Source organism: Hyla sarda, chromosome 8 (assembly GCF_029499605.1).
Source record: "Hyla sarda isolate aHylSar1 chromosome 8, aHylSar1.hap1, whole genome shotgun sequence".
NCBI classification, from domain to species: domain Eukaryota; kingdom Metazoa; phylum Chordata; class Amphibia; order Anura; family Hylidae; genus Hyla; species Hyla sarda.
Window position 1 is genome coordinate 105095625 of NC_079196.1, and position 27766 is coordinate 105123390.

At 41.4% G+C, this 27766-nt stretch overlaps 1 protein-coding gene across 5 annotated transcripts in view; it reads left to right on the forward strand.

The window, feature by feature from the left end:
* PARD3B (par-3 family cell polarity regulator beta) overlaps positions 1–27766 on the forward strand; it is a 1515381-nt gene that overhangs the window by 635667 nt on the left and 851948 nt on the right. For all 5 annotated transcript variants that reach the window (XM_056536585.1, XM_056536586.1, XM_056536589.1 and 2 more), the window contains one exon: positions 4136–4203. In XM_056536585.1, the coding sequence (XP_056392560.1) occupies positions 4136–4203 (68 nt within the window). The remainder of the gene's footprint in view (positions 1–4135; positions 4204–27766) is intronic.

Sequence of the window (27766 nt, forward strand, 5' to 3'; positions counted from 1 at the left end):
CTGCCAATCATTGTGGGGGGGAGGGGGAAGGAGCTGCCTACCGTTGTGGGGGAACTATACTGCCAACTATTGTGGGGGGGGAGGGGGGAGGAGCTGCCTACCATTGTGGGGGAACTATACTGCCAACTATTGTGGGGGAACTATACTGATATAAAATATTTTACTACAGTATTTGGTTCAGAATCTTTTTTTTCTAGATTTTCCTCCTTTAAAATTGGGTGCGTCTTATATGGCGAAAAATACGGTAATTTGCGTTTACTCTGATGCTCCCTGAGCCTGCAGGACAGCTTGAATATCTTTGGAGCTGCTATGTTTGGGGCTGCTTATTCACCATCCGGATTATCCTGTGTTTTTTCATCTTTCATAAATTTTTCTCTTCTGTCTACGCCCAGGGAGATTAGCTACAGTGCCATGGATTGCAAACTTGTTCATAATGTTGCACACTGTGGACAAAGGCAAATCTAGATCTCTGGAGATGGACTTGAAACCTTGAGATTGTTGACAATTTTCCACATTTTGGTTCTCAAGTCCTCAGGCAGTTCTCTCAGGGCTGGGCGGTATGACCAAATATGTGTATCACAGTATTTTTTTTAACTCACAGTGGTTCCGCGGTATATAACGGTACTTTCTCACCCCCCCAAATTATGTGACCCGCCAGCGCTGTTCTGTCCCCCCAACCCCCCCCCCCCCCAATCATGTGACCCGCGTGCGGTGTTCGGCTCCCCCCCCCCCCAAATCATCTGACCCGCCATCACTGTTCTGCTCCCACCCCAATTAATGATCAGACCAGCGGGGTACTACTCACAGATGTCTAGCACTGCCCTCCTCCTCTTTGTTGGGGGCCGCTGGCGATGGAACTCACTGTACGCCAGTGGTCTCCAACCTGCGGGCCTCCAGTTGTTGCAAAACTACAACTCCCAGCATGCCCGGACAGCCAACGGATGTCCAGGCATGCTGGGAGCTGTAGTTTTGCAACAGCTGGAGGTCCGCAGGTTTGAGAGCACTGCTGTACGCTGTATACCTATGCCCGGGCTGCAAAAGATACAGAAAATAAACTTTTAACTTACCCACCTCGGCTGCACGCAGGGGACAGGGGAGGACAGCCGTCAGCCTATCACTGGCCGGAGCGATGTCCCGCCCTGGCCAGTGATAGGCTGAGCCCACTGTCATGTAAGAAGCCGGCTTCTTACATGACAGTGGGCTCAGCCTATCACTGGCAGGGGTGGGACATCGCTCCGGCCGGTGATAGGCTGACAGCTGTCCGGCGTTCCAGGGCCGACGTAGGTAAGTTAAAAGTTTATTTTCTTTATCTTTTGCAGCCGGCATAGGGATACAGCGTACAGCAGTGGTCTCCAACCTGCGGACCTCCAGCTGTTGCAAAATTACAACTCCCAGCATGCCCGGACAGCGTTGCCTGTCTGGGCATGCTGGGAATTGTAGTTTTGCAACATCTGGAGGTCCGCAGGTTGGAGACCACTGGCGTACAGTATAGAGTTCCAGCGCCGGTGTTGGCCCGCAACAAAGAGGAGGAGGGCAGTGCTTGACATCTTTGAGTAGTACCCCGCTGGCTGGGCTAATAATTAATTGGGGGGGAGCAGAACAGCGCAGGCAGGTAACATAGGATTATTTCCCCGATGTGGGGACAGCGCTGCGCTGATAATACATTCCCAAGGGGGAGGGGCCCAACCGGTATTATGGTATGGGCTAAAATTCATATCGTGCAGCCCAAAAATGTTGGTATTTGGTATGAAACGGTATACCGCCCAGCCCTAAGTTCTCTTCTCTTCTTTCTGTTGTGCATGCTTAGTGTGGCACACACAGACTAATGCAAAGACTAAGTGAGCTTCTCTCCTTTTTATCTGCTTTCACCTGTTACTTGCCCCAGGTGAGTTTAAAGGAGCATCACATGCTTGAAACAATCTTATATTTCCACAAATTTGAAAGGGTGCCAATATTTTTTTCCAGCCCATTTTTGGAGTTTGGTGTGACATTATGTCCAATTTGCTTCTTTCCCTCCCTTTTTTGGTTTAGTTCCAATACACACAAAGGGAATAAACATGAGTATCGAAAAACATGTGTTACTGCAATCCTTTTCTGTGAGAAATACTTAATTGTCTTGAAAAATTTCAGGGGTGCCAACATTTATTGCCATGACTGTAGCTCAATTATTACATGGCTGTGTAATCAGTCGCTGAATTGTCTGTGTGGCTCTTTTCTTCGATCATTGTCAGTCACACAACCCCTGTTACGCATAGAGATGTGCAGCCAAAGAACAGAAGTTTGTAAACCCGCTTAAAAGATGCTATCAGCTGATGAATAAGTGTTCGCTTGTGTGGTGTTCCGGTACCGTATCATATCCGGGGCCTTTTTATTGTGGGTCCCCATAGCCAGAGTCCCTAGGACGTTGGGGTTCCTGTTGTCCTGTCCACCCCTAGTCACCTCTCATCCAGATGGTTATTGCACCAATAACTTACTTAGGAAGCATGAAAATATTATATAAAAGCTCTAAATAGTTAATTTCCTGTCCCATAGCGTAACAGGACCTGCGGGTCACGTGGTTCGGTGAACTCTATGGTATTTCTGCTTGAGGACCTTTGGAGGTCCTTGTGACGTAGTCAATCCCATCACACTGTGTAACGGTGAGTGACGGGTGTTCGGACCAATCAGATTAGCCCCGCCCCCTGCCCATATAAGGGAGCGGCGGCCATGTTCTCGCTCTCTTGTTCCTGTGCAAGCAAGCAAGAAGCATCTGCGCTGCTGAGATCTGTGAGTCTAGGCCTGAACCTTGCAGAGACGGCCGATAACTTCTACATTCTGAGTGTATCAATCCCCACACACTGTGCAAGATCACCAGACCTTATCTTTCCCCTAAATCCGGACGGATCTGCAATAATTACCCTAAATTCAGAGACTTTAATTTATTTCAAGGTCCGTAACAATTGTCAGTCATTGAGCTATATAAAGACTGTATTCCGGATACCATCATTGTTCATTGGATGTACCGCAAGCACTTAAGTAAAGTTACCCAAGTTCAAGTACATTGTGGACCTTCAGTCATTTCATTATATGCACCTATCGTTTCTGGGAAGGGCGGCCATGGGCCGGAGAATTACCTGAGCATACAAGCCCTCAGCCTGCCGTCACGAACTATAGGGTTAACATTAACCCCTTATCTACCACAACATCCCAACTACCATGCACCTCCCAAGGCATACCACACTTGTTTTTCGGGTGATAGCTGGGCCTACTGCATATGTTATTAGACCTTAAATAGCCAGTACAATATGTGGGTTATAAGATTGATATGTAGTATCTAAAACACATCTCTCATTGGAAGGAAAGATTACTACTGCATGCATTTTTTATTTTATTTTTTATTTTACCAAGTTCATTTTTGTTTTGACATCCTTATATGTGCTTAATTGATATTTCTAACAGAACGGCATGATTGGAGAAATGCCTGTCATGCTATAGCAATTTTCTTAAAATTGTTTCATGACACACAGATGTGTTAGTGTCATCTTTCTCTCTCTTTCTTTCTCTCGCTCTCTCTCTCTGAGTTCTGTATAAATAAAATTATATTTAACAGATTCATTTGTAACTCTCAAAGTCTACAATAGCAACGGAGCACTGAATGATAGAGGGTATGACTGAGTACCTGGTAAAATAATAGATCTGTAGAAAAAGCAGCTTTTCCATATTAGACCAACATCGAGAAGGCTTAATTGGACCATGGTTTTAGTGGTTCAATAGTAAGGTAAAACTGGTATCATTACCATAGACACACATAATAAAACCATTAGAACAGAGTTTGTAAAGCAAAGTATTGAAAAAAAAAATTTAGCATTAAGACTATATTGCATATTATGTAGGAAAATGCTGTTTCCTCAAAAAAAAATTATAATACTAATAATTTAAAAAATAATAATAATAACAATGTATATATATATATATATATATATATATATATATATATATATATATATATATAGTAAGGTAAAACTGGTATCATTACCATAGACACACGTAATTAAACCATTAGAACAGAGTTTGTAAGGCAAAGTATTGAAAAAAAAAATGTAGCATTAAGAATATATTGTATATATTATAAATAATCTTTTTTTTTTGTGAACAGTTCAGGAATGGAAAGTTCCCAACAGCCTGATACCTATAATTTGAAGACATCAAAGAGCATGGATCTTGGTAAGTGACATTTTCTTGGTTTTTGACATACTGGAAAATGTGTTAAGGCATATTTTCTGCAGCTGATTTTGCTACCCATTGAAGGTAATGAGTAGCAAAATCAGATGCACAAAATATGCAGCAAAAATATGCAGCAGATCCTGTATGTGTGAATATACCCTTAGGGTGTATTCACACATACAGTATTCTGCGCATATTTAATGCTGCAGATTTTTTGCTGTATTCAGTCGAATTAGTTTACATTGAAATCTGCACCACAAAATCTGCTGCATCAAATATGTGCAGGATACTGTACGTGTGAATACACCTATTTTATGTGGCCCAAACCATGGATAGCATAAAACAAGTAGAGGGAGTGGGATCCTGGAAACTATGATTTACTCTGAGACATTTAGGCATTTCAAAGAAATCATAGTTTGAAAGAACTGCCGGGGGACCGTCCTTGCATTTATAGGGAGAGACGCATAACTCTGGGCTGGCGTAGGGTGGGGTCCACAGCCTACTATCCGTGATTACTTGAAAAGGCTTTTTTTAAACAATGATTTTCTTTTTTTTTTTTTTTTACAACTGAGTAAATCATAGTGTTCTGGGACCCCGCTCACAGTACCTGCTTTATTCTGCTCATGGTTTGGGCAGCACAAAACAGGTTCCCTATAATAGCCATAATAAAGCAGATAATACAGTAACACTTGTTTTATGGTTCTTGTTACTTATCAACCCATAATTAATCCAATTATATAAATAGGGATGGTGCAGTCACTTAGGGAGTCCTATTCATTCATAAAGTATGGCCCATATGTGACTTAAAAGTTAGCAAATGTGCATACTTGGTAAGGCTAGGTTTTACACTGCTCAGAAAAATAAAGGGGACACTAAGATAACACATCCTAGATCTGAATGAATTAACTAATTGTATGAAATACTTTCGTCTTTACATAGTTGAATGTGCTGACAACAAAATCACACAAAAATGATCAATGGAAATCAAATTTATTAACCCATGGAGGTCTGGATATGGAGTCACACTCCAGGCTGATTCAACTTTGATGTAATGTCCTTAAAACAAGTCAAAATGAGGCTCAGTGGTGTGGGTGGCCTCCACATGCCCGTATGACGTCCCTACAATGCCTGGGTATGATCCGGATGAGGTGGCGGATGGTCTCCTGAGGGATGTCCTCCCAGACCTGGACTAAAGCATCTGCTAACTCCTGGACAGTCTGTGGTGCAACTTGGCATTGGTGGATGGAGCAAGACATGATGTCTCAGATGTGCTCAATCAGATTCAGGTTTGGGAAATGGGCGGGCCAGTCCATAGCATCAATGCCTTCCTCTTGCAGGAACTGCTGACACACTCCAGCCACATGAGGTCTAGCGTTGTCTTGCATTAGGAGCAACCCAGGGCCAACCGCACCTGCAAATGGTCTCACAAGGGGTCTGAGGATCTCATCTTGGTACCTGATGGTAGTCAGGCTACCTCTGGCAAGCACGTGGTGGGCTGTGTGGCCCCCCCAAAGAAATGCCACCAAACACCATTACTGACCCACCGCCAAACCAATCATGCAGGCAGCAGAACGTTCTCCACAGCGTCTCCAGATTCTGTCACGTCTGTCACATGTGGTCAGTGTGTACCTGCTTTAATCTGTGAAGAGCACAGGGCACCAGTGGCGAATTTGCCAATCTTGGTGTTCTCTGACAAATGTCAAACATGCTGCTGTAAGCACAACCCCCACCAGTGGACTTATACCACCCTCATGGAGTCTGTTTCTGACCATTTGAGTGGACACATGTAGATTTGTGACCTGCTGGAGGTCATTTTGCAGGGCTCTGGCAGTGCTCCTCCTGCTCTTCCTTGCACAAAGGCAGATGTAGTGGTCCTGCTGCTGGGTTGTTTCCCTCCTACAGCCTCCTCCACGTCTCCTGATGTATTGGACTGTCTCCTGGTAGTGCCTCCATGGTCTGGACACTACACTGACAGACACAGAAAACCTTCTAGCCACAGCTCGCATTGATGTGCCATCCTGGATGAGCTGCATTACCTGAGCCACTTGTGTGGATTGTAGACTCCGTCTAATGCTACCACTAGAGAGAAAGCACCGCCAGCATTCAAAAGTGACCAAAACATCAGCCAGGAAGCATAGGAACTGACAGCCTTTACAAAGCCTTTCTTTAGTTCACCTTGGGCAGCAAAGGGGCTGAATTTAACCCTGGCATTGAGCATTAATATATTCATGTGCATAATGAGTTCTTAATGCATTTATAAGGGAAATATGGATCCCATACAGCATATGCAGAGAATAACCCGTCATGGTACAGGAAGTAAAGAAGGGCATTGTTTTGATGAATGTCTGTGGCAGGAATGGGGGCATCTCTGGATGGCACTATGAATACCATGTTTTTCTATTTGCTTTAAGGATTTGGGATCTATGAATACATACACAAAAGGCTTTAGAAATGAACCAATGCTTTAAATAGATGGTTCCTCACTTTATGCTTGTTTTTCCTTTCTGTTAAAAATATTTAAAAAAAGAAAAACATCTTAGTCATTTTCTGTTGCAGTCCTGAATCTAGTGTGTGAGACCATTTGGGACAATTTAATTTCCTTGATACATAGTACAATTTGTACAGGAAAATATAATGTTCTATTTGAAGCAAAATAAGACTTTTGTTTTATCAGGATATGGAATCATTTTGTCTCTTAGCTTTTTTCTATCAGCCATTTCCACTGAGCACATGGAACATTTTAACAACCATAGTTACTCTTAATGATAATAAGTGTTATTTGTACTCTGGTAATTTGCAAGGCACCCATTTATAGAGGGAAGACGGGGAGAGTGAGGTCTAATTAAGGTGTGTGTTCTTTCTGTACAAAAGGGGCTGTTATAATATTAAACTATCTATAAAAGTAGACCAAGATCAGTGCTCTTTTCCTTCACACAGTATCGAGTACAGAGAATAGAACAGAAGTCATTTTTAACTATTTTAATGCTTTAGGTATAGTTGTGTAGCTGATGTTCACACATGTTTTATTATTTAACTTTAAAGCATATACCTTTACAAGACCCATAACAGGTAACTTCAGGCCTCAAACACTATGAACACCAGCTGACCAATACTAGTGTAAAGAAGGTGCTTAAAATATAACTTTTAATAATATATCTGTAAAATACTAAAGTACCAAGTGTATCAGTGATATGAATATTAATTACAATATACAAGAAATAATAAATGCTGCTAAAATATCAGACATCCCGGAGTGCTATATGTATGTAGAAGCACCTCACGGGCCATTATAGTTATCCCCAATCGACCACTACAACTCCCAATGCGTTTCTATTGTCCATTTAGACGATGTCCTCAGGGGAGTATAAAATGGATGAGTACAAGATATAAATTCAGGACCCAAGGGTCTGATAATTGTCACCCCAATTGGTCCTACAGCTGACCACAGCATATAGAGCCGACAATGCGACCAAAAGTATTATGTCACATATCAAGAATCAGTTTATATCACTTATTCATTGGTATTGAGAAAGGTCAGACACAGGTATCAACTCCCAGCAAGTGTCAGGTGGCGATTATGGTCCCTTAGCTGGTGTACAGTTCGTTCTCATTCGTCTAGATGTACCGGCGGGGCGCACTCGCACAGTGGCAGAAAGGCCGGCTATCAATGCCAGACCAGCGTGCTGTGCCTGACCTTTCTCAATACCAATGAATGAGTGATACTTTGGTCGCATTGTCAGCTCTATATGTTGTGGTTGGCTTTAGGACCAATTGGGGTTACAATTATCAGACCCTGGGGTCCGAATTTATATCTTGTACTCATCCATTTATATACTCTGCATTCCGAGATGTCTGATACAATTTGGATGATATTTTAGCAGCATTTATTATTTCTTGTACATTGTGATTAATGCTCATAGCACTGATACACTTGGTACTTTTGTATTTTAGATGAGATATTATTAAAAGTAATATTTTAGGCACCTTCTTTACACTAGTATTGGTCAGCTGGTGTTCATAGTGTTTGTTCTATTGCAAGGAGGTAATGTTTATACCTGGTCATGTGCAGGGCCTGATCAGTTTGCATATTAGTGTATTCTAACTTCAGGCCTCAAATGTTTAAATGTCTCTGGTGGTATAATACAGGCAGTAATATCATCAACATATTGTTCAGTATTCCTATATTGTTATGGTAATGAGTAGTCATCCTTTATAATTGTAAAGGTCAGTCCTATGCTAGCCATGCACATAAGGTAACTGAGGAAAGGGGGATTATCTATTGGGTAACAAAGGATTATGCATTCTGAAATACAGTATGCCAGATTGGAAAAGCCTTCTGAAGTAATGATAGTTATATAGTTTGATCACAGTATTAAGGCCTAGTACAGCTAAGACATACCAGATAATTTAGGCCCTAAAATATATGGTGCATCCAACAGCTTGTGAGCCACATTTAGGGAGCCTAAAAGTCACAAATGAACCCCAAGCATCTGGTTTTGAAACAAAGATCTAATGTGCATGGTAATATTTACAATGCAGGCCATATAGCCTTGTGCCATTGACATGATCTGCGTGATGAAGTAGTGATACATGTGTGAGCTTATTGTTAAAGACCTGTCACCAAATAAAACTTATAATATAGTGTTCCTTGTGTAGCAGACACTTTCCTACTCACTTACTTTTAAAATTATCAACATAAATATGTTTAAAATGTAATATAAAAAACAGCCACTAGGTGGCTCTATTCTGTTTCCTGCCACAATTAGAACAGTGAGTTTGGTCTCTTGCCATCCTTGCAGGAGTCCAAACTCATGAAGTGCTTCTGGCTGCACTGAGCTTGATTGACAGCTGCACAGAAAGTGAAAGCTCCATGGATTCTCATAGAAAGCAACACAGACTGAAAAATGCAAAGAGCTTTGAGGTCTTCTATTCATCACAGCTCTGCAACCATCACAGGCTTCAGTGATGTCATGCCTGCTGGGAAACACCCACTTTCTCCTGCTGGGAAAGTGCCCTATGTGATCAAGAAGAAAGGTTTTTAAAGCTCTAAAAATAATTTTTAGGTGCTGGAGGGGTGTTAGGAGTAGTTAGGGAACATAGCCTAAGTTAGTTTAGAAAAGTTTATTTGGTGACAGGTACTTTTTAACTCTTCATTGCTAATTTTACTTATATTAATTTACAGAGTATACAATCTGCATAATATTCAGGGTATCTTCACATGCTGTGGGTCTGTTGAAGAAAATGCTCTGCACTTCTGCACTAAAACAAACCAATGTATTGAAAATCATTTGCACTAAATCTGCAGCAAATATTTGGCATGTGAACATACCCTAAAAGAGGCAGTGTGTAGCAGCTTTGGTTGGGCACTGAAGCCACAGCTATTCCGGGGACCTGGCAGGAGTGCTATGGGAGGGAAGTAGTAGGGTGGAGAAACTGATAAGGAGTTAAGAGATCCTCTGCTGTCTCAGCACACTTCTTCCTCACTCTCCACCGACGTGAAGGAGCTACCTTCTGCCCCCTTCTAGCTCCGGCATCTTTAAAACCGTTGTCTGATCTCCTGGAAGGTGCTCCTCCTACTGCTACACAATTTTTTCAATATGCCCAACTTCGTCACTTTTATCTTACCGCCAAGACTTGTATGCGCCTGTACCGCCCTCTAACTAAATTTGAAACTCTATGCACCTTTTCCTTTGCAGTTCATCGGTGGAATAGTGTTCTATACCCCATTACCCATGCTGCCTCCACTTCCTCTTCCCTTTCATTTAGAATGGTTGGAAAAAGAGATGGGTCATCCAATCTCGGATGGGGATTGGAACCAATCTCTCTCACAATTCCACCACGCGTCCATCTCCTGCAAAGCGCAAGACACCAATTATAAACTCCTCATCCGATGGTATAGAGTCCCAGATCTCCAAGCTAAATTTTATCCCGGTGTCTCGGATACTTGCTGGAGATGTGGCTTGGCCGGTGACACTATGCTGCACATATGGCTGGAATGCCCCTTAATGTCAGCATTCTGGTCCGGAGTACTGGACACTATTCGTCACCTCACATCAGTGAGACTGAAGAGAACACCTGAAACACTTTTACTTAATATCCTACCCTTGGGCCTACCTAAAGGTACCTCCAGGTTGATATCCTTTCTCCTGCTAGTGGCTAGGACTGTCATCCCAAGACTATGGAAGTCCACCCCCACCCCTCCCATGCTCTCTTCCTTTCATTGTTCTTTGTCGTCTCCACCTGATAGATATTTTCATCAGTAATAAATAGCCGGTTTATTGTTTACCCCCATATTTAGCTAGTTCCTATAAATATATGGAGTTGGTAATTCTCCCACCAGTTTGCATTCTTGTTATCACCCATTTCTCTGCATATATTGGTTTCTGTTTACAAAACTGTGAATTACCTACTCAGCCGAGTAGTTGATACCGATGTACCTTTGAGTGTCACATGTTTTCTTGATTTTGACTTCATGTATTCTTAAACTTTTGTAAAACTTTAATAAACATTTACTGTTAAAAAAAAGAAAGAGTTAAGAGAAAGCAATGCATTGCAATTGTGGTATTAAGCAGCTGCTTAACCAAGAAACATTGATAGTGAGATTGGCTTGCTTCTGCAGCAAATTTACCCTTTTAACCCCTTTCTGCAGCAAAATACATCTTTAACTACACCTTTAGCAAATGAAGTGCATTTAAAAAATAAGATAATATTATATGTTTGAGACAACATTGCTACTAAAATATTCTATATTTGTAAGGGCTACATAATATTTTGTAATGTGTTGTAAGTGCATATATAACTGTTATCAATGAATATTAAAAAGTACAGTATGAATGGTTTTCTTGGCTCTTTATGTGCTTTTAACTTTGTTGGCTCATTCTCTTTAAACCTTTCCTTTCTGGAGGGACCTGACACATATTGCTGCGTAATTCTTGCCAAGTGCCTCCAGCAATGAACTGGTGAAGTTATGATCCATCCTGCTGTTCTCCCAATGTCTGATGATTCAAGACCAGCTGAGCTCTCTGTTGGGGCCACAGCTTTCATTTACAATCTGCTACTGGGTGTCCAGAAAATATTGGAAAGAGCTCTCAGTTTCAAAGCCTCCAACAGGGAAGAAAATACTGATACTCCCAACAGCTGGAAGACTTTAACATACTTTATTCTCTTCCTGCCAGTACATGGAAAGTAGTACAGCTGCCAACCAATGGGTACCATACACCATGGAGCGTCTTTTTCATTTATCCATGGGATATTATGGAGAAAATGCTCATTGTAGGCCATCTATTTACAGTTTTGGTTATATACCTTGCATGTTTTTTTTTTTGTTTTTTTTTTATAATGTTGATTCAATTCTAACCTATATGAAATAGGCATTACTAGTGAAATGATAAGTAGTAATTCTGGTTTCTCATAAGATTTTGATTTTGCGCTTTTGTGAGGTCAAAATTTTAACAGAAAGAAAAAGTCCACAAATTTCTGCTTTGTCTGTTATACAAGAGTAGAGAAGAAAGTAAAATGCTTTTGTCAGTAATAGTGCTATTCTGGCATTGCAATAATCATAGAAACTTTTATTTAATGCTACTTCCAACTAGTGAACCTATATTCATCACAATATTATCTCTAGTCTCTTTAATATAGTTGGGGAATTCTTATCTTTTGCATATTTTCTGTATACTTCCATAGTGTTATATAGTCTTCTATAATGCCTACTGTAAAAGTGGGTTATTAGTTTCTTTTTATTTAGAATGTTAATTTTTATTTTATTTTGTAATGTCTGGATTCCTGTGTGTGTGTGCAAGCATCAGTTACATGGGAGACAGATTACACCAGGATACATTTTGGGAAAAGGAAAAGCTACCAGACGTAATGTTCTGCTAGTAAACTTTGGGTCCTAGCTTAAATGCAGATATAACTGTGACCTAAACCACCTACACAAACATTGCTCCAAGTATTTCTTTTGTTGTAGTTGTAGTGGTATTCCCAGTTCTGCAGATGTCAGTCTGATCGAACATCTTTGGGATGTGCTGGAAAAACAAAAAGATCTGCTGCTTAGTCTGGGTACAGAATAACCATAGGGAGGCACCACCACTTCTACTAAAAGATGCAGATAAGTCCAACCAATAGTGTTGAGATAAAGAAGAATGTGAAGACCAAATTAACTTTATAATAATTATGAAAGCTTGCCGGTTTAATTTTGGCCACTAGGTTTAAAATTAAGCAGACACTTCCTGTTCAGTACAGATCAATACCTAGTAATGCATGTCTTCACAGCATAAATAGGGTTGCCACCTGACCGGTATTTTATCGACACAGCCAGTATTTTGGCCACCCTGCCAGTATTTTTATATTAATGGATGTTGTTCCTTACTGTGAACTTTTTGTTTGTTAGTTTGTCCTTCCTTTCTGTTACCTGGAAGGGACACTGGTTTGTAGGTCATCATTGGTATATGCTCTTTATGCTATTTAATTCATGTGTAATACTCTTTCGTTTTATCACTAGTATTTACTGGTTTATATGCTGCTGCTGCCTCCATATTGTTTGTCTTTTGATATTGAAGTATGGCATCTTTAAAGGTACTTTCGTGGAATGTACAGGGCCTTTACACATACATAGACTTAACCCTCAGATAATCGCTCACCACTTGACTCCAGACAGGGCCCACTTACTGTCTAGGCCCTGGGTGCAATGGTCACAACATACCTTTCATACCTCCTTCTCCCGGGGAGGGGGGGCGGGGTGTCTGTCCTGATCCACAGATCTGTTACAAGGGAGCCCACCGCTGTTCACAAAGACCCTCATGGCCGGGTTATTTTTATACATGCTTATGTCAACAATGTTCCTTAATGCTCACTTTTGTGTATCTCCCTCCTCCAGCTAATCTAGATATTGTTCATCAGGCAATTGCCTTTGCTGCCGGTTACTCTAATGCTTGCACTATTTGTATAGGAGATTTTAATTTGGTACCAGACCCGCTGTTAGATAGGCATAACTCTGGAGGCCAGTCCACGGTTTCTGCCTCGGGGTTAACTCCGCTCTCCTCACTTTTGAAGGAGGTGGGGTGGCTTGACGCTTACCGACTCTGTCACCCTGGCTCTCGTGTATACTCATGCTTTACTTTTGGAAGGAATGCCCTCTCGCGTATAGACTTGGCCTTTTGTAATGCCTTGTGTTATTCCCAGGTAGGACAAGTCACTTATGAGTCCAGAGCCATATCAGATCACTAATCCCTGTGTGTGACTCTTTCAGTATCCACTTCTGTAGGCCCCAAGCCGTGGAAGATTCAACCCTTCTGGCTAGACCTTATTGGTGAGTCTGACAGGATCCCGGACCAGCTGTCCATATTCTTACAGCATAATCTGTTAGAGGGTTCCCTTGACATGGTGTGAAAAACTTTGAAGGCATACCTACGTGGGTGCTTTCGTTCCACAATTTCCTTTATTAAGAGGGACGCTTCTAGGAGGGAGGTGGAGCTGGCTGGCAAGTGATCGGAGTTGGAGGAGCTGTATATCTTAGATCCTTCAGAAGCAAACAGGCATGGCTGTCTATGGGCTGCCTTTACATGATGCATTTAAATGAGGAAAACTATTTTTCATGAAACAATTTTACTTTGAACACGGGAACCAGTCCAGTAAATTGCTAGCCCATTTGGTGCAGCAGCATTGTGCTGCTGTGCCCATTCTTAAAATTCGGGCCTTAGATGGCTCTATATTGATTGGCAGCTCTGACATAGCTGGCCGGTTCTCCTCCATTTATGCAGATCTATATATGTCTAGGGCACACTATAGTCTGGCCCAATTGCACAGTATAATCTGGCCCAATATAGCCTGGACGCCATAGATTTTCCTACTCTCTCAGCTGATCAACGTGAATTGCCAGATACCTCTCTTACACTACTTGAGTTGCAGGATGCTATTTCTGATATGGCCAAAGGTAAATCTCCTGGACCCGATGGTCTTCCCCTGGAGGTTTATCTTGGTACTCTGAAATACTCCTTCCCGTGTTTCTGGACATGTATACGGTGGCATTTAGGGAGGGGGCTTTTCCTCCTTCCTTGTACGATGCTACTATTGTAATCTTATTAAAGCTGGACAAGGATCCTACTGACTCTGGCTCTTATCGCCCCATCTCATTATTGAATCTGAATTATAAACTTACTGCAAAAGTCTTGGCCAATCGCCTAAATTGTGTGATACACCCAGTTCAAATGGAGCCATTATACAACCAGATCAAATGGGCTTTATGCCCGCTAAATCCACCTCGGATAATATTAGGATAGTGCGGGTTGCTGTCCAGGTGGGGGTGGCTTATCATGGAGATTGGGCCTGGGCGGCACTTGATGCGGGCAGTGCTACCTCTCTGAAGTTCTTGATTGGTTTGGGCCTAATTCTAGATGCTGGGTATCTATTTTATATAAGGAGCCTTGGGCTCAGGTTCTAGTTAATGGTATATGTTCACAGTCCTTTGCCCTGGAGAGGGGAACATGTCTCCACTTCTTTTTGCGGTAGCAGTGAAGCCCCTGGCCCTGCTCATTAGGCAGGATACATTCTACACAGGTATGTCCCTTCGGGGTGGGGAAGAGTGTATAGGTCTCTACGCTGATGCCATGGTCCTATTTATGTCCCGCCCTGAGGTAATGCTTCTCTACTCTACTATAAAATTGCTTGATAGATTTGGTGGCTTCTCAAGCCTATGTATAAATTGGTCTAAGTCTTCTTTTATGCCCCTCTTGTACTCTTCTCGGGCTTTGGTATTGTGTAGTCTGCCAGTGGTCTCCACATTTAAATACCTGGTAATTATCATTAATAGGGATTCCTCACGTGATCTCACCACTAATGTTAGGCCCTTACTGACCCACATACGAGATAAGTTCAGATTATGGAGTTCTCTCCCTCTGGCAGTGGCGAGTCGCATTAATCTTATTAAACTGATTATCCTCCAAAAATGCTTATACATATTGGAACACTCAGCTATACCTGTGCCTAAATCTTTTTTTCTTAGTCTCATCACTCACTATTTACTCCCTTTATTTGGCATAAGGTCCAGTTGTCTAGTCTCCAGCGCCCTAAATTGGCGGCAGGGGTGGCCCTGCCGGGCCTTCATCTCTATTTTAGTTTACCAGCTCAGGTACTTGCCACACTGGTTGCTCCCTGATCCCATTCCAACGGTGGAGTGCACGCTGGCTAGATATGTGCAGCTCCCCTTCCTTCGCCCACTGTTAGAGGGTCCCCCAGCGAGAGACTTGCTCTCTCTGCACAAACTCGCTGTTGAAGGCCACCAAGCAGATCTATTAATTTGCTGATGTCCCTGCTGACCTTCCTCTTTGGCATAATCCCCATCTCTCCCTACCTCATGGGCTCTCCGGATTTTGACTTTTGGACAGTCCATGGGGTTATTTACTGGAACACCTCTTAACTGGCAATGTTCTGTGCTCCTTTCTACAACTTCAGACTAAGTTTGGCATCCCCAGGGAAACATTTTATAAATTCCTCCAATTACGCCATGCTGTCAATGCTCAATTTCAGGTGCTGGTCCTCCATTTTCTGCCTATCCATTGATTGGGGTACTGGGCTCACAGGGTCAGAGAAGCCTGGTTTCCATTTTATACACCCACCTCATCCAGGCTAAAATTTTGCTGACCCCCGCTCCCTGCTGAATGTCACTGGAGGTTCCATATCCCCTCTATGACTACTGAGAACTGGGAGGACATGCACTCCTCCCACCTATTGGTTTCTCCAGCTGCCAACAATAAATGTATTCAACTGTACATTATCCATTACTGTTATATTACTCCACTCCTTCCTTCTCAGATGGGGTTTGTGTCCTCGGATGCATGCCATAAATGCTCGACCCCCATAGCGGACTTTTTTGCACCTTATTTGGCATTACTCTTATGTGGCATCCTTTTGGGGAGGAAGTCTGGCAATTGCTAAATTCTAGTGTGACCCCCTTGTTTGTTAGTTATACTGGAGGAGGAGTGGCCCCATCATTTATGTACATTCTTTAGGGAGTCCTTATTTATGGCCAGAAAAGTGGTAGCCCCTCACTTGTACTAAATGGAAGAAATTGGTTAATTCTGTTATCACGTTCTCTAAGTGGTGTATAGACATAGGAATTGTCCGACTAAATTTGAAAAGGTATGGGGACCCTGATGCTCCTCTGTATCTACCCACTGTTCAATGACTTCTATTCATGACTTGACGGCCCCACAGATGTTTTTGGATATTACACTCTAGATTTCAATGAATACAGTGGCAGCGGCACTGTGTTTCCTTATTATTTATTTTATTCTTACTTAACTTTAATAATTTGACTACAGCTAGGTTCTTGAACCTGATATACTATGGACCTACTTTTATGTTTTCTTAGTGCATACAAGCGCATGTTTTTATGTTCTTTGTTAATTGGCAGACCTATTTGAGTGGATGTGAGCTGATGTTAATTGGCAATGTATTATGCAATTCATGATGTGTATCTTTTTGCTATGCTTGTTTTTATTGCCTGCCTTTTCCTCTTGTGATGCCAATGGTTTTTTACACTTCAATAAAAAGAATAAAAAATAAAAATAAAAAAACAGCAATGGTATTTATCCAACCAATCCTTCAACTCCCGGGATGTTGCACCATATATTATACCAGTGTTTCCCAACCAGAGCGCCTCCAGCTGTTGCAAAACTACAACTCCCAACAGGCCCGGCTATCAACGTCTCTCAGTGCATGCTGGGAGTTGTAGTTTTGCAACAGCTGGGGGCACTCCTGGTTGGTAAACACTGACCTATACTATATACTACTATATAGTCCAACATGCTGGGAGTTGTAGTTTTGCAACAGCTGGAGGCACTCCTGGTTGGTAAACACTGACCTATACTATATACTATAGTATTGTCGTTTTAGTTTAGGGCTGCTGCTGAGCCACAGGCTGCATAAGGGTATGCTGGGAGTTGTAGTTAGTAACTAACTGCAACTCCCGAATTTAGTAAAAAATAAAAAGCGATAAAGTCACATCATAACAAAAATGGTACTGTTAAAAACTACAGATTGGGGTGCAAAAAAATTAGCTATAGGGGTCAGAATAGGACAAATTTCCCTCCCACATATGTGTATCCTGTGATGTTACGCATATATAATTATTATATATATTTTTTTTTTATCTAAAGCCGAGGAACGTGCTCTCGAATCACCCAAAGTGCAAGAAAAAAGTGCAAACGTGTTACACTAAAAAAAGTGCACAAAGGATGTGGTCTATCGCAAGCCCTTCTCCGATAGGAGAGAGGCCCCCCAACAAACCTTACCCCTCGCCTCCGGACCAAAAGGTACCTGCGAGGTTCCAGGTTCGATGTCCCTTTTCGCCAAAGCTACTAAGGGACCACAAATGCTCCCAGCATCCCCCTTTGCGTTAGGCAAGGTATCTGCCCGCAGAGCCGATAACGGTTGGTACCCTGCCAAAGCATATATAATTAATTATGCAAATTAGCATGGCCTTTATTTTTTTGCAAGAAAGGTGGCAACCCTAAGCACAGACAAGATTACACGGAAAGGTGTCGCCATTAGAGAGAGAATACTAGATCAAACACAATTCACAGCAGAGCTTGACATCCCCCTTCCTGTAGAATTACCTCTCAAAAGGTCACAGATAACATTTCCAGTTCATGTAAATGGGACAGGTCCAGTCTATTGTTCTCTATGGGTGAAATTTATGAAAACCTCTCCAGAGGAAAAGTTGCTGAGTTGCCCATAGCAACCAATCAGATCACTTCTTATGTTTTTCAGAAGCCTTTATCAAAAATGAAATCAGATATCTGGTTGCTATGGACAGGTTTTGATAAATCTCATCCTATATCCATTGGTCCTGCCATGATTGGCTGTGTGGGCAAATCCTGCTCAGACTCCTTAGCATGGCAGCAGTGAGCATCAGGGGATTGGAAGTCTGTGGAAATTGAGCTGTGGGGGACATGGGTTGTGCTGGCTGTGCACTGACCTTTCTTTCTTTTTTCTTTTTTTTGCAGAATAACATAAAAAATAGACTAATAAATACATTTAAGTTTTTGTTCACAGGTTTTTTTCACCTCAAAAAGACTTAAATCCACCGCAAATCTAAAAGCTACCCTCAACAGACCATGCAGTGGGTTTGAATTTCTGCAGCATTTTGGATGTGAATGTTTTCTTGTCTTATCCTAGCTACATATCTCTACATGCAAATGCAACTCAGACTGACATCCCAATAATTAACCTCTTAAGGACGCAGGCCGTACCTGTACGCCCTGTGCCCGATCCCAGTATTTCAAACGGGCTCACGCCGTGACCACGCATCATACCGGGTCGTTCCCGGCGGCTTATGATAGCCGGGACCCTGGGCTAATAGCGTGCGGCACAGATCGTTGTGCTATGTGCTATTAACCCTTCAGATGCGCCAATCAAAGTTGCTTGTCGCATCTAAAGTGAAAGTAAAAGCTTCCCAGCAGCTCAGTTGAGCTGATTGGGACTATCGTGATAAGATTGCGATGTCCCGATCAGCTAGGACACGAGCGGAGGTCCCCTTACCTTGCTCTGTCGCGTCCGATCGACGTTTGATTGCTCCAAGCCTGAGCTACAGGATTGAGCAATCAACCCCCTATAACGCTGATCCATGCAAAGCTATGACTTTGCAGGGATCAGTATAAAAGATTAGTGTGTGCAGAAGAAAAAAAGTTAAAAAAGGTCATTTTACCCCTTCCCTAAAAAAAGTTTGAATCGCCCCCCTTTTCCCATAAAAGAAAACTATGTAAATAAAAATAAACACGTGGTATTGCCGCGTGCCGAAATGTCCGAACTATAAAAATATATTGTTAATTAAACCGATTGATCAATGGCGTACGCGCAAAAAAATTCCAAAGTCCAAAATAGCATATTTTTGGTCACTTTTTATATCATGAAAAAATGAATAACAAGCGATCAAAAAAAAAGTCCGATCAATAAAAAAAATGGTACCAATAAAAACTTCAGAACACGGTGCAAAAAAATTAGCCCTAAATTAGCTTAAATTTCCGTGCATGTAGTTATGATTTTTTCCAGATGTACGACAAAATCAAACAGATATAAGTAGGGTATCATTTTAATAGTATGGAGCTACAGAATAAAGATCAGGTGTCATTTTACTGAAAAATATACTGCGTAGAAACGGTAGCCCCCGAACTTACAAAATGGTGTTTTTCTTAAATTTCGTCGCACAATGATTTTTTTTCCATTTCGCTGTAGATTTTTGGGAAAAATGACTGATGACTTCAAAGTAGAATTGGTGGCGCAAAAAATAAGCCATCATATGGATTTTTAGGTGCAAAATTGAAAGGGTTATGATTTTTAAACGGTGAGGAGGAAAATGAAAGTGCAAAAAACGAAAAACCCTCAGTCCTTAATGGGTTAAGGGTTTAATTTATTTAGAGGGTCAACAAATTGCTGTAATGAATTTTGTTATTTTTGCACATTTACTAATAAAGAGATGTAATGATTGTTTCTGCCTCTATCTCGATAAATAACAAAATAAGTAACTATAGCAATACTCTAGTCCTGTGGTTAAATTTTATATTACTATATCTACTCATTTTTAGCTATACTGACTGCCCAAGTTCCAGATTTATCCTGTGTGTTGCTATAGTGCAGCTTTATAGCAAGGTCAGCAGTCTGTCTCTATGTAAACATTTATATGTCTGGATCACATTTTTCTACTAGTTGTATTTACCTATTATTATGATTTACCTTCAGAGATTACTGCCAAGAGTGAAAATCTGTCTGAAATATGTGTTTTATTTGGTCTGGAAATGATCCATCACTGGCTATTTTGCTCCATGGTTTGTAAGTGATTTTATTCTCTAGGCCAGTTTGAAGACAGTATGTAAATAAATAGAGGCCTACAGTAATCTATTTACACGTTCAGTGCTGCTGAATGCTGATTATGTATTGGAGGAAGGGCCATTGGCTGGCAAATTGACTACAGCATAACATGATGACCGCAAGCATTTCATATAACAGTTGTTCACTTGACTGGAAACCCCAATCTATACGGTAGCAGAGCAACATTGTTATTGTTCTACCTGTTGGGAAATACACACTTAAAGGGACAGAAGTTGCCATTAATGTCAGTTTTGAAAATAAATACCATAATGGCATCCCAAATTGCTATATCTAGGCTGGACCAACTGCCCTTTCCCCATGGGCAGTGAAAACCTACATAATTTAAGGAAAACTGGTCACATGAGCACTCAGTCGGTGCAGCGCTCACGTGACCCGCGACAATGAATATTCAAATTGAGCCGGTGGGCCCACCTCCAGCAGGCAATTCACAGAAGATGGAAGAAGATCTTCAGAGACAGATCTCCAAGGTGTGGGTACATATAACAGTGTGTGACCCCTCATCGGTCTCCGGTTAACCCACACTATAACCTAGTGTGTTGGGTTCAGTGTGGATGAAAATAATTACCATTTTCCTTCTTTAAAGGGCCAGGACAAAGACATGTACCCCCCCCCCCCCCCCCTTGTACTATAAGAGGGTGAGAGCCCTACGCCCTGCTTTTTGGAATATGGTGTGTAATAACATTGAAAGCTCTAGACTTCATTTGCTATAGACCATCATCTTTGTTGTATATGCCTCTAATCCCTTGTACAATATTCCCATCATAAAACGGAAGATCTTCTAGTTGAGGTTTTATCTGTGTTCATGGTTTTCAGCCTGATTCATTGTAGAGAGTGAGATACTTGCAGTCTGAGCTGTTCAATGATATTATCAATGAGTAATATCCTCAGGTGACTAATGTGCCATAACAATAATGGCTATTGTCTGTAGTCATGTTGCAAGCATTAAGACAGCTTGGTAGATCTGGTCCTAAGTGCACTTTGTCGGGTAATCCTCTTACTGTTCTAATTTGGGTTGTTTTTAAAAAGGATGCATTTGCTTTCCTTGGGATTTGGATAGTTATTTATCCATTGTGGTGTATTAAGGCTAATAATAGTGATGTAATTAGTTTAAGGGGATAATTGGGAATAGCAATAATTACTAGATAAGATAATGGAAACTAACTTGTTTTTACACAAGAAGCAATTAAACGCCAGAGTGCATTATGGATGCTTTTTGCAGCTTTGCCTATACTGTTATAATCTTTCTCAGGCATGTCAAATTACAGATTTTAGGACTGAAAAGCAACACTTAGCCTCATAAATCATCTGTAATCATTCTTTACTTTAGATGTAACAAGGTATGTGGCTTCACCCTTAGTACCTAACCTTCTTAGCCATTTGTCACTAAATACAGTATTCAGAACAGTTTGTTCACAATCTTTGTTGAAAAGTTTTTATTTCTTTCATGTTTGAAGTTGCTTTGCCTTGGTGCAAATGTTACAGTTACAGTGTACATTAGTCTTCCACTTATAGCAAATGTGATTGATGACACTCATAGTAACATAGTTCATAAGGTCGAAAAAAAGACCAGAGTCCATCAAGTTCAACCTATAATCCCTACGGAGTTGATCCAGAGGAAGGCAAAAAATTCCTTTCCGACGTCAAATATGGCAGTCAGAATAATTCCCTGGATCATCCTTCTGTCCATATAGATCTAGAATCCATAACCTGTAATGTTATTATACTCCAAAAATGCACCCAGACCCCTTTTTAAATTATTTTACAGAGTTCACCATAACCACCTCCTCTGGCAGAGAATTCCACAGTCTCACTGCTCTTACAGTAAAGAACCCCCGTCTGTGCTGGTGTAGGAACCTTCTTTCCTCTAGACGTAGAGGATGCCCCCTTGTTATAGATACAGTCTTGGGTATAAATAGATCATGGGAGAGATTTCTGTACTGTCCCCTGATATATTTATACATAGTTATTAGGTCTCCCCTAAGCCTTCTTTTTTCTAAACTAAATAACCCTAATTCTGTATAATCTTTCTGGGTACTGTAGTCCTCCCATTCCCCGTATTACCCTGGTTGTCCATCTTTGAACCCTCTCCAGCTCCGCTATATCTTTCTTGTACACTGGTGCCCAGTACTGTACACAGTATTCCATGTGTGGTCTGACTAGTGATTTGTACAGTGGTAGAATTATTTCCTTGTCGTGGACATCTATGCCCCAATTGATGCACCCCATGATTTTATTTGCCTTGGCAGCAGCTGCCCAACACTGGTCACTACAGCTAAATTTACTATTAACTAAGACTTCCAAGTCCTTTTCCACGTCAGTCGTCCCAAGTTTTCTCACATATAATACATAATCCCAGACGGATTTTCTTCCCCATGTGCATTTATTTATATTTATCAGTGTTAAACCTCATCTGCCACTTCCCAGCCCGAACTTCCAACCTATCCAGAGTCACAGCCATAATGATGACACTGTGCTGTTTAGGTCATGTATACATACATAACATTGATCGGTGTTATCGGTGCTCTGCTGCTCCAGCCTTCCATGGATGGCTGGAGCATCAGATCATCGATCGGACGACGAGGAGGCAGGTCAGTGCCCTTCCACTGTCCTCTCGGCTGTTCGAGTGTTTTTTTTTAAAACATTTTAGACGATGCAATAATGCATTTATTGCCATCCAACAGGATCACATAATAGTGTTATCCATTGTTCTTGGTCCCTGTTTTTTCCTCCTCCCCTTCTAAAAATCATGGCATGACATCAATCATTTCACCACAAAATCTATGGCAAAACAAAAACAAAAAATATTTGTGGGGCAAAATTATACATTATCTTTATTCTATAGGTCCATATGATTAAAATTATACCCAACTTATATAAGTTTTATTTTGTTTTACTTAAAAAAAATTATAACTTTTTTGTACGAAAATTAGCATGTTTAAAAATGTCCTCTTCCAACCCCTATAACTTTTTTTTTTTTTATACAGGGATATATGAGGGCTCATTTCTTGCAAAGTGATCTGTAGTTTTTATTGGTGCCATTTTTGTTTTGATGGGAGAAAAGGGGGGGGGGGATTCAAACTTTAATTAGGGAAGGGGTTAAATCACTTTTATTAACTGTTTTTAAATTTTTTTTTTTCACTGTTTTATAGTCCCCATAGGGGATTATTGCATGCAATCTTCAGATTGCATACACTGTTAAATGCTATGCCATAGCATAGCATAGCATTGATCATTGTTATCAGTGCTCTGCTGCTCCAGCCTTCCATGGGGGTCCCCAGCGGCGGGACTCCCTCGATCAGGCATCTTATCCCCTATCCTTTGGATAGGGGATAAGATGTCTAAGCACCAGAGTATCCCTTTAACTAGTACAGCTATGAGCAGATATGTCATTCAGTAGCTTGGAAAAGTTATTATCGCCTATCTTGTCCATGTTCTTGAATGGCATATTTGTTTATAATAGCTGAGCTATCATAAACAGATATGCCCTTTAGGAGTGTGAAAAATCTATGTGAGTAATTATCACCCAGCTTTTCCATGCTATTCCATGCTCCTGAATGGTATACCTGATTTTGTTTATAATGGATGTACCACTTTATGCTTTGCACAGGCAATGATGACAACTAATACCTTATGACCGGCTCATGGTGTACCTCTGGAGGAGTTGTTAGGCATTCGTTAGGAACAGTAATCTTTGGGTCTGTCTGGAGCCTGACTGAGCAGCTACCGTCTTGAATCACCTCTCCCTATGTTGATACATATCCTGTTAGTCTGAACATGGCCCCTTTCTCAACTTAAGGCCTGGGCCCCCCAGCCCACCCTGAGTCTGTCCCCAAGACCTGCCTTTAATTTAATTCATTTTATTTTTTTTTTCTCATTTCTTTTAGCACTACAACTTAATAAAGCCAGTAAAAAAAATTCAGACCCTCATTGGTGCTTTCAGTAAGAAATTATTTTTGGCCAAGGAATATGAAGCCTGGCACTACACCAAGGTAGACTCTTTTGAGCAGGACCCTTCACTAACACTAACTTTACAGTGATAATAGTGCAGTTATTTTTGGTGACTCCCAGGTTATGTGTTTTTTGATTGAAATTGTTCCTTTTCCTTTTTCTTCTCTACCCAGCATCATGATAATTTCTTCCAGTCATTCCACCTGCATATAAAAGCAGCTCCCCTGTATGCATTAGCAACATCTCTATAGTTAGTAGCAGCCCCCCATGTGAGTAACGGCTACCCGTTGTATGTATTAGTATCTCCCCTGTAGGTAGTAGCTGCCCCCCCTGTTAGTATTAGCAGCCTCCCCTGTATATACTAGCAGCCGCACTATAGGTAGTAACAACCACCTACATATATCAGCAGTCCCCTGTAGGTAGTAGCAGTCCCCATGTATATTTTAGCAGACCCCTTTGGCTATAGTTCCCTTAAAACCCCATAGAATCCATAGACTACAACATATATCCTACCTCATTATAGTGCTCAGCCATAGACTACAATATCTATCATACCCCACTCTAGTGCTCAGCCATATACTACAATACCTATCATACCCCCACTCTAGTGCTCAGCCATAGACTACTACACCTTTCCAACCCTATTCTAATGATCATCCATAGACTACTACACCTATCCCGCCCCACTCTGATGACCTGCCATAGACTACTATAAACTATCCTACTCCACCTTTCCTCCTCCCCCCCCCCCCCCCTAGATTTATCAACTTCACTCCACATTTACCTGACCCAGTTCAGGACTCGGGACAGGCAGGGAGTGGTTAACATAGGTCATTGGCTTTGATTATTAAATGTAACCCCTTGATGGCGGCCCTGCTCATAGACACTGCAGTGCAGCACCAAAGACACTTTTTATGATAGGGCAGGGGGAGAAGTTAATTGCAGCACTGCTCGGCCCAGCGTTGTACTGGGCACTAGAGGCAGCATAGAGGTAACTGCTGCCTGACGACATTGCCGCTCAGCATGATACCCCATGCTATGCACAAGTGGTCACTTTTATAAACAGTATGCAAACCTGTGGGGAAAAAAAATAGGAGAGCTCCTCATAGTGCAGTACGTTCCCAATAAATGTATAACCAAAAGGAATGATACAGCCACCAGATGCCAGTAAGGGATCCTCAATCCACTGAAAAACACATATTCCATGAAGGCAGCGGAAGATACTCACGAACATCAGGTGCAAAACATTCCAAAGACAAATCTCTAATAGCAATATACAGTCATGGCCGTAAATGTTGGCACCCCTGAAATTTTTCGAGAAAATTAAGTATTTCTCACAGAAAAGGATTGCAGTAACACATGTTTTGCTATTCTTCACTTATCGGACCAATATATGGAGGGTTAAATTAATTTATCAACCTATAGATCCCTATAAGTAGGAATCCAAAAAATCCCTAATTTCCCATATATATATTATCTTTATGGTGAACCCACAAGCTTTATTAAGGTAATTGTGCATAAACATATAATGAAGACTCACGTAGATTAAAAATTAGCAGAGCGGTAGCTTAGCATTTGAACTAGTATATATATACTGTGCATCAAGGCCAGTGTACTCCAGCCTATTCTGATTGGCTATACTGAACTGGGGATGCCCGGCGTGCCTGCAGTACACGCTGAGCTAGATTCTAGGCTACCGCTTTGCTTTCCGTTAAAATTGAGTCCCTACTCTGCCCCCCTCGACATGTTTAGCTGCCTCTGCAGCTTTATCAAGAGGTAGCTCTTGATAAAGCTGCAGAGGCAGCGAAACATGTCGAGGGGGGCAGAGTAGGGACTCAATTTTAACGGAAAGCAAAGCGGTAGCCTAGAATCTAGCTCAGCGTGTACTGCAGGCACGCCGGGCATCCCCAGTTCAGTATAGCCAATCAGAATAGGCTGGAGTACACTGGCCTTGATGCACAGTATATATATACTAGTTCAAATGCTAAGCTACCGCTCTGCTAATTTTTAATCTACGTGAGTCTTCATTATATGTTTATGCACAATTACCTTAATAAAGCTTGTGGGTTCACCATAAAGATAATATATATATGGGAAATTAGGGATTTTTTGGATTCCTACTTATAGGGATCTATAGGTTGATAAACATGTTTTGCTATACACGTTTATTCCCTTCATGTGTTTTGGAACTAAACCAAAAAAAGGGAGAAAAAAAAGCAAATTGGACATAATTTCACACCAAACTCCAAAAATGGGCTGGACAAAATTATTGGCACCCTTTCAAAATTGTGGAAAAATAAGATTGTTTCAAGCATGTGATGCTCCTTTAAACTCCCCTGGGGCAAGTAACAGGTGTGGACAATATAAAAATCACACCTGAAAGCAGATAAGAATGAGAGAAGTCTTTGCATTGTGTGTCTGTGTGTGCCACACTAAGCATGGACAACAGAAAGAGGAGAAGAGAACTGTCTGAGGACTTGGGAACCAAAATTGTGGAAAAATATCAACAATCTCAAGGTTACAAGTCCATCTCTAGAGATTTAAATTTGCCTTTGTCCACAGTGTGCAACATTATCAAGAAGTTTGCAACCCATGGCACTGTAGCTAATCTCCCTGGGCATGGACGGAAGAGAAAAATTGATGAAAGGTGTCAATGCAGGATAGTCCGGATGGTGGATAAGCAGCCCCAAACAAGTTCCAAAGATATTCAAGCTGTCCTGCAGGCTCAGGAAGCATCAGTGTCTGCGCAAACTATCCGAAATCTGAGGATTACCAATGGATTTTGGGTCGCACTTTACAGGCCAGTGTCAGAAAGCTGGGTTTGGGTCCGAGATCTTGGGTGTTCAAGCAGGACAATGGGGGAGATTTATCAAAGCTATGTCCCGCATCAATATAGACCAAGGCTGGTCTATTGTGTGCCTAATTTATCATAAGTTGCATGGCTCTTGATAAATTCTGTGCACAGACTTCGGGATCTATTCTTTAGACTGTTTTTAAACCTGCTCTAGCATGGTCTGATATTTCAGCGTACTTTCAGCCCATGCGACTTGTCACGGAAAAGTCGCTATTGCTAAATTCAGCACCAATGCATTTTTCCGTCTAAAATAGACTAGAATGCATCATGTTCTAAAAACCCTCTAAAGCAAAAGTCGCACATATTTAGACTGCGACTTTCTGTACGACAAATTTACATGGGAAAAACCAGTCTAAATAATTTGATAAATCTCCCCAATGACTCCAAACATACATCAAATAGCACCCAGAAATGGATGGCAACAAAGCACTGGAGAGTTCTGAAGTGGCCAGCAATGAGTCAAGATCTAAATCCCATTGAACATCTGTAGAGAGATCTTAAAATGTATGTTGGGAAAAGGTGCTACTTCCAATAAGAGAGACCTGAAGCAGTGTGCAAAGGAAGAGTGGTCCAACATTCCGGCTGAGAGGTGTATGAAGCGTATTGATGGTTATAGGAAGTGACTGATTTCAGTTATTTTTTCCAAAGGGTGTGCAACCAAATGTTTAGGGTGCCAACATTATGTCTAATTTGCTTTGTTTCCACCCTTTTTGGTGTAGTTCAAATGCACACAAAGGGAATAAACATGTGTACAGCAAAATATGTGTTACTGCAATCCTTTTCTGTGAGAAATGCTTAATTTTCTAGAAAAATTTCAGGGGTGCCAACATTTACGGCCATGACTGTATGTGCTAAGAAATGTTATATTTATTTAAG